The sequence below is a fragment of the Daucus carota genome, chromosome 2 (genome assembly GCF_001625215.2).
Source record: "Daucus carota subsp. sativus chromosome 2, DH1 v3.0, whole genome shotgun sequence".
NCBI lineage: Eukaryota > Viridiplantae > Streptophyta > Magnoliopsida > Apiales > Apiaceae > Daucus > Daucus carota.
Window position 1 is genome coordinate 43,224,999 of NC_030382.2, and position 8,369 is coordinate 43,233,367.

Consider the following 8,369-nt stretch of genomic DNA (forward strand, 5'->3'; position numbering starts at 1 on the left):
TTTTCGAATGTCCAGTCATAATTAAGAGTTTTTTTATATTTACGAAAAATATAAATATATTATCTTTCGACGCATTGTCAAAATGATAAATTCTAAAAGAAATCCCAAAAATTATTTTTAAAACTATGTATCAAAAATTAAATATTTATCATATAAAAAGATGATTAATTTGCAAATCACATTCTCATGTTTCGGCTAAATATATTTTATTACTTATACTTTTGATAATTATTCATTAAACCATATATATATGAGTGCCGCATCATTGAAATCCTTTTGACCGATTTTAATTAATTTGACCAATAGTAAGGCTCAAATTCACTATTATATTTTAATTGTCTTCTAAAAAATTGTCTTCTCCTCGTTGTACCCTTCTCCCTATTGAATTGGAATTTTAAGGCATTTTTTTTCATTCCCTATTGAATTGGAATTTTAAGGCATTTTTTTTCATTCATGAAATCCGAAGGCATTTGATTGAGATTGTTTGAAATCCATTAAAATCTTGAGGTATTCAATCAGGATTTTAAATTATGCTCCAAAATCCGGTGGTATTCAATTGAGATTTCAAATTATGTTTTAAAATCCGATGGTATTCAATTGGGATTATTTAAAATCCATTAAAATCTGATGGTATTCAAATGCTGATGGATTTTTTTGGATTTCATAAAATGATGAATTTTGTGACATTCTTCAGTGTATTTTAAGTTTTTTGAAATCCCACTAAAATCAATGTGATTTTGAAGCATTGTGCTTAAATTTTATCGACTCTGCAACATTTTACCAAAAATCCGCACAAAATCAAAATCACATACAATCCATTAAAATTCATGGACTAAAAACAATCAATTAAAATCCCCATCGAATACACCCCCGATAATCTATAATAGCTCTAATTGTTAAATAAATAATTAATTGATTAGCTTTTCTTGATACAAATCCAAAATTCTAAATCCTCAAAATAACTTTTTGAAAATTAACTTTTGGAATCTATACATCTATTTCACTCCGCTAATCATCAAGACATTAATATTAACGATTTTAATAATTAAACTTTTAAGACACCTCAAAGCCTAATTTTGCGTAAAACCTCAGCTCTATATTATTACAAACGGATAAAAGACAAAACTGCAATCAGAGATAATAGCGGCACTATTTAGCAAACAATTAAAGAAAAATAATAATAGCGGTACTACACAACCAGGAAGCGCATTTAAAAATTGGGCAGTTGTAGTAAAATATATTATCCGCGTAATATTATATACTCACTCCTACTTGTCCAAGTGATCGACTCAAAACTTCAGAGTTGAAAAATTGTGAACATCAGAAGAAGATGATGATGAGAAACATGAATCGAGTGATGAAAAGCAGTCGGAGCATTCTCAGAGCTTTGAATTCATCATCAGCGTCGCCTGATTGGCATCGCCGATCATTTTCGAGCATTGATGCGGCGTCGTATCATCTCAACGGCGGTTCATCTTATATGCGCGGAGCCGTGTTTTGGGAGCCGAACAAGCCGCTCACTTTCGAAGATTTTCATATGCCTCGCCCTAAAGCCGGCGAGCTTCTTATCAAAACCAAGGGTATGCTATGCTCAATTCTTCCTCTTTTATGCTCAATTACTTTTAATTGATTCTAGTTAGTGGTTCTGTAATTGTATTAGGTTGCTCATATGGACTGTTAATTGACTTTATACGAAAATTTCGATAATTTTTTGAGAGATAATTACAGTGATATAGAGTAATATTTTGGAGGTTTTTTGATATTTATTCATGAATTCACACAGGGCCTAGGCAGAAATTATGTTTATAGAGATTTTATGAAATGAATTGGGGGTTTTCTCGAGAAATTATGCTAATGGCTGTGAATGATGACATTTTTTTTTATCTTAAATCTTGCTTATTTAAGATATCTCTGAATCTTGGGGGCTTATTATCTCCTTCATATTTTCCTCTTGTTGTCTACTTTATTTCCTACTTGTATAATTAGCACCTGCTGTGAGTCTTACTTACATTTTTTTATACTGTATATTTTGAACACTACAGCCTGTGGGGTGTGCCACTCCGACCTGCATGTATTAAAAGGCGAGCTTCCATTTGCTAGCCCTTGTGTCGTGGGACACGAGATCACTGGTGAGGTAGTTGAACATGGACCACTCACTGACAGTAAAATTACCAAGAGGTTTAAAACTAAGATTTCAATATAATACATGCTATAGACCAGGTGTGATACTGTCTAAATCCTTTATAAATGACAGCATGGGTGAATTTCAGGTTTCCTGTTGGAGCTCATGTTGTTGGGGCGTTCATAATGCCTTGTGGTAGCTGCTTTTACTGCAGTCAGGTACTGTATTAGTCTTCAGTCTTACATCTATAATTTTTAATCTATTTGATTTCATGTCTTTTTTGCTCTAATTTTATATATTTAATACCAACTGACATTGCCATTATTGAGTTAAACAGGGTAAAGATGACTTATGTGAGGACTTCTTTGATTATAACCGTGCAAAGGGAACCCTTTATGATGGAGAAACACGTCTGTTCCTCCGTAACAGTGGTAAATATTTTTTTAATTATACACTTCAACACTTAATTACGTCTTTATGATAAATGCCAAGTCAATAGACAACGATTGCCACTTATTGTATGCCGATTTTTTGACTGAGTCCAACGAGGGAACATTCCCAATGCTGGAGACTGAGCCCGTTTGGCTGAGTTTATGACTTATGACTTAAAGTGACTTATGACTTAACGTGACTTTTATGATAAGCTGGAAGCTTAAAATATCTATTTGGATAATTTTGACTTGTTAATGACTTATGACTTCTCAAAAATATAATAATAAAAATTAAAGTGATTTGTAGGTAATTTATATCTTAGGAGTAATTTTTATCAAAAAAAGTTTTAAAAAATAATTCACTGAAAAAAGTACCTCAAACTAATTTCTAGCTTAAAGTCAGTTTCTGGCTTATTTCCGACTTTAAGCCGGCTTCTGACTTATTACACAAACAGTCATTTTTCAGCTTAAAGTTGGAAACAGCTTTAAGTCCGGCTTCAAGCTGGGACAAACAGGCTCTAAGCTAGATCTAGGCTTCTATTGGCATTACTGGCACAGTGTAAAAAGTGAAATCTCGATCATATTCCAAGTATGGATTAAATATGATCCCCAAATATTTGCCAATATGCAACAATATGGGTTCCACCAACCCACCATAGGTCCCGAAGATCATATATTTATATCCCAGTCCTCTGGTAACGTCACCTGGAGGTATTTGTTTACAAATGTTGACCAAGTCTTGCGGAACTATTCCTTTTCTTAGTTTAACAATGTGTATCCATCCACCAATTTGAGATCCTCACTAATCCCTAAATTAGATACTCTCTAGTCTCTATGTTTCTATCAAGCTATAAAGTTAGTCGATTTGCTAGAGGGGCCAATTCTGTCCATATACGTAGTGTTGTATTCAGTTAAATGAAATTAAAACCATCATTGGTGGGCATTTATGCATAGTATTCATTTCTTCTTCCGTTAACACACACAGAGTGGTCATCTTAACCTTCAATTTAACTGCGGTACTTACATCTGGTTTAGCCAGAATTAGTCCTTGAAGGATTGATGACGTACGAGGTCATTAGTTTGTTGCAGTTTGGCATAATATGATATTACTATGATTCTTAAGTTTACTTTATGAAAATATTCATTCAAAGAACTGCATATGTTATTTTTGCAGGGAAACCAGTGTATATGTATAGTATGGGGGGACTTGCTGAGTATTGTGTTGTACCAGCACATGCATTGACTACTCTACCCGACACATTACCTTACACAGAATCGGCTATTTTAGGATGTGCCGTCTTTACTGCCTATGGTGCTATGGCTCATGCAGCTGAGGTGCGTGCTGGTGACGCGGTTGCTGTGATCGGGATAGGCGGCGTTGGCTTAAGGTATTAATATAAAATAGTCTCCGTAACAAGTGCATTGTTGTAAGATACCTAATTAAAGAAGTAATACTTTATCTTTTATCCCTTTTCAACTAGATTTCTAATTGTCTTTAAAAATTACTCGGGAAATATATATAGTCTAATACATGATAAGAGTGATTTTGTCAATAACTTAAGTAGCCCACAAATTGGCTGTAATAATTAAATGGACAGGTTGTTGATGTTCCCTCATTTTCATCTGAGCTATAATGTTCCTAGCATCACACGGACCCTCAACACCGAGCTAGAAATAAATATATCAGTTAATATTTCTTTTATGGAAAGAGGTAAGCAGATTGTTAGTAACTTATTATCACAAATTAGATATTACTGGGGTAAGTTTTTTAGCTAATTCCATTTATTCTCTTAGCTTTAGGATTTCTGTATACACCACTAACTCTTCATTGTTAGTCAGGTGTGACTTAATATGATTAGTAGTGAATCTTGGTACTTCTTCATGGTTTTGAATGATACCATTTTCCTTATTTATATCCCTTACCATATGTTGTCTTATACTCTTACTTAACCATTCAACATGCAAATGTTGTGGCTGTATGTAATTATATGGAGTTCGGGCCCTCCAATTGACAGATAATACCAATTATGTAAAAGGCGCAAAGTCTGGTGAACGTTTGTTGGGTCTAATGCTAATCATGTTAAGAAAACCTTGGTTTTTTTGGCACTTAAAACGTAATATGAATGTGTACTATATTTATAAAATTTAATAGTTCTATTTTACACGTGTACAGGGATATGTGCATGCAGTATTTTAGTTAGTTTATGTTTTCTGTGTAAAACTCTAGCTAGATATCAAAGGCTGAATATACCATAGTTATATGTGATTTGTAGCCACTGCATTTGATGTTTCTTTTACTGTTCCTGGCATTTGCAATACTTGCAGTAATAGACATTCCATCCGAGTCCATTAAGTTAGCAGGAGGACAGTTATCAGATAATTCAACTTTCATTCATATATGTAGAATTTTGTGCAATATTTATTTTTGTTTTATTATCAAGTGTTTCCAGGTTTTATATCATCTCTCGAGTCTTTTCTGATTCTTTGCAATGACATTACAATGGCGCACTCATGTAACTTTAATGGTCCAGTTGTCTGCAGTTAGCACGGGCGTTTGGTGCGTCTGAGATTATTGCAGTAGACATACAGGATGAAAAGCTGCAGAATGCTAAAACAATGGGAGCCACGCACACCATAAATGCAAGCAATGTTGACGTTGCTGAAAAAATTAGAGTAATTAATCCATCTCTTTAAACTAATAATGCCTGTCCTATTGTCAAGTGACCTAGATACTGCTAATATTAGGTATGCAAGAAAACACAAAGAACCTGACAATTGTAACTCTTAAACAGTAGTTATAATGTGCAAAAGTCAAACACTAAGCAGAATAAATACTGTTGCTTGTAAATATTCTCATAATCAACAGGTTGATTAATGAACTTTCAAACATAGCTTCACCATGACTTCGACCTTGAGAAAAGCAGAAACACACATGAACCCGCAACAGAATTTTGATCTCTACATGTCTAGTTGGATCTAAAAAACCTTCTATATCACTCTGTTATATCATTAGGATGCACAGTAGTCTGGTATGAGTTCCAAAAGAAGTTACGGTATCGTCTATCTTTTGTGTTTTATTGATAACTAAAAAAGTTTTTGAAACATCCATTTATCTGAAGGTAAATTGATAGCTAATTCTGGCCAATTTGTATATCTGGATTTTTTTGGCATGTAACTATATTCTAAAGCACTAATCGGTCACAAGTACTAGTCATTTACTTGAATAAAAATAACCTGACTTTACATAGAATGCCAATTGAGATTAATTTAGATTCATGCATTCACATGAAAAGTGTCTCACTTGAATTAAAAATGATGGTGTGATTCATATCTGCAGTAAAGAACCTAATTTATTTCTCCTATTTCCTTTCTTAGTATGACTTGACTTTGTTATGTGTTTGTCTAAGATGATGTTTGATCCTTGTTTCTGATATGTATCATATAATCTGAAAAGTTGCTATTATCACAAAACACTCACTTGTTTGTCAAAGTTGATATACATACACTTTTCTGCTAAATTATATTTTATTAATTAGTGGGTATATTGTTCTCAGAGTAAATACTTGTGAATGTTTAGGAGCTAACTGGTGGTAGAGGCGTAGACATTGCTGTGGAGGCCTTGGGAAGACCTCAGACGTTTGCGCAGTGCACACAGAGTGTGCGAGCTGGAGGAAAAGCAGTAATGATCGGGCTTGCACTTGCTGGTTCCAAAGGAGAGATAGATATTAACCATCTAGTTCGGAGACAGGTCATACAATTTGTTCCTTTTCACTTTTTCATTGTAGTTTGACTTAAAATCATTTTTAACCAAGTTCAAGTTTCAGTCATTTGAGTTTGTAAACTTCTTTGGTTAACAATATATTGACAGCAAAATACTATGCTATAAGTAGGAATACCTTTCCTAATTAATCATTAAGAAAAATCCCCTCCTTGGTGCACAGGTAATTTTGTTAATATAGAAATAGGATAATAGGGTTGCAAGTGTAGATGCTAAGATTGCAGTAAGTGATTCTCATCATATAATATTGGTGCACAGAATAAATCTGTGTTTAAAAAAGTTAAGGGAAGTGTCGCTTCAATATTATGGAAGTGTTGACGCAATAGCATGGTCAAAAACAGATGTTCAGCCTCTTATAGTGCATAATTTCTTTTTCGTTATAGATTGTCTGGTATGTAATTCAATTTATGGTCATATTTTACTAATGAAGAAGCAAAAACTGAGCCTCTCTTAGGTCACTTTCTCTCTGAATATGTTTGGAGTTGAATAATGAGAAGTCCGTTTTTTAGAAGCCAGACTAGTTATCCATATATGTCCCTAGTATGCTTTAGAATTGTGGTTAGGAATTCTAGTACCCATTCACATACTGCTACACGGCAGTTTCGATTTCACATAAAAAAGTTGATATCGAAAATGACAAAGGAGCAACCTGAATCACTATGGCAAATCTGTAAATATAAACAAATAACCAACTTGTTCGCCTGCTGTTTACTTTACCACTGCTTTTAGACTTAAACACACACGCACACGCATATATATAATGTTATGTAAACATCGGACCCAAAAGTAAGCTCAACGTGAAGTTGAATGGGTTTAACTTGGATGACTTTTCAATGTATGAACACAGTAGGACTGAGCCGGCAAACTTCTGTGTGTATTAGTTATACTTTCATTGGTTCTACGTTGGGAGAGAGCTGTGATATTGTTTAAAGTACATTGCCTAAAAGTACATTCTCATGCTGCAGTACATGGTATCTTTAAATCCTTTAGGTTTTAAATAGTAGGAGAATCAGAGGTAGCATTGTGCTTGCTAATCCAAGGCCCTGTCAAAAACTTTTTAGTAATTCATACAGACAAAACAGCTTTGCTGATCGGACTTCCGCCACAACAGAAAAAACTTCTGACCCGCATCAGTACTTCTATATCAGCTAAGCTGTGTCATGGATTATTCAGCTTCTAATTTTGTTGCCATGTTCAATTGCTGCAGGTAAAAGTGATCGGCTCTTATGGAGGTAGGGCCAGGCAAGATCTTCCCAAGATTGTCAGACTAGCTGAGAGAGGTATTTTCAATCTCTCAGGATCTGTTTCAAGAAAGTGCAAGTTTGAGGAGGCAGGAAAAGCATACGAAGATCTTAACAATGGAAATATTGTTGGCCGAGCTGTAGTTGAGATAATGTAGTGTGTGTGATCATCAACAGTTGTATTAGAGACTAGCTGTCATTGACTTTTTTTCTTCCTTAATTTGCAAACTCTGACTTTTAAAAAGCTGTTGATATTTCTTCAGCTGAAGTTAAGATGCTTAAATTTCAATGAGACCAGCTGTTGATATCTTGTCTTTTCCCTTTGTTTAGTTTCTGCGTATTTACTATGTACATCTGTTGGTGAGTGATAAAGATAATTGAATCTTGAGAAAGTGAGAACCAGTTGGATACGGGGCAGCAACTTATCAACTAGAATCTCACTTGCTTCAAACGGCAAGGTGTAAGAGTACTTTTGAGCCTGTTTTTGGAGAAGGATAACATACTGGTTTAATTCTCAGTTCTCTTTATATATTCTCCCCCCTATGTTTATCATATCTGGTAAGTGTAGCTCTATTTACATTATTTCTATCTTTAATAACAGCTAGGTTAAGATACTTTTTTCCTTTTTCAGTTGGTTTACTATACAATAGGCGTGTATATCACTGCCTAACATAGAAAAAAAAAAACAATACTGTATATGATGTTCCTCTCCAGAGTTCTGATTTCCAGAAAAACAATAGGCGTGTACTGTATATGGTTTACTTCGTTGACATTCATTAAAAAATATGTAATAAATT

The 8,369-nt window shown here is 34.1% G+C and overlaps 1 protein-coding gene across 1 annotated transcript; it reads left to right on the plus strand.

The window, feature by feature from the left end:
- The first annotated feature begins 1,140 nt into the window (after positions 1-1,140).
- Positions 1,141-7,882, plus strand: LOC108205685 (S-(hydroxymethyl)glutathione dehydrogenase). Its single transcript, XM_017375702.2, has 8 exons — positions 1,141-1,580; positions 2,043-2,178; positions 2,271-2,340; positions 2,460-2,553; positions 3,728-3,941; positions 5,085-5,226; positions 6,131-6,301; positions 7,539-7,882. Exons 1-8 carry the CDS (start codon positions 1,331-1,333, stop codon positions 7,728-7,730), a joined length of 1,269 nt encoding a protein of 422 aa, XP_017231191.1. The 5' UTR covers positions 1,141-1,330; the 3' UTR covers positions 7,731-7,882.
- Positions 7,883-8,369: the final 487 nt, after the last annotated feature.

What these genes read in the sequence shown, in the direction of transcription:
- LOC108205685 (XM_017375702.2), top strand. Translation starts at nt 1,331, where the DNA reads ATGATGATGAGAAACATGAATCGAGTGATGAAAAGCAGTCGGAGCATT. An exon ending in TCTGTTCCTCCGTAACAGTG is followed by an intron (nt 2,554 to 3,727) that starts GTAAATATTTTT and finishes TTATTTTTGCAG; the next exon opens with GGAAACCAGTGTATATGTAT. An exon ending in ACCATCTAGTTCGGAGACAG is followed by an intron (nt 6,302 to 7,538) that starts GTCATACAATTT and finishes CAATTGCTGCAG; the next exon opens with GTAAAAGTGATCGGCTCTTA.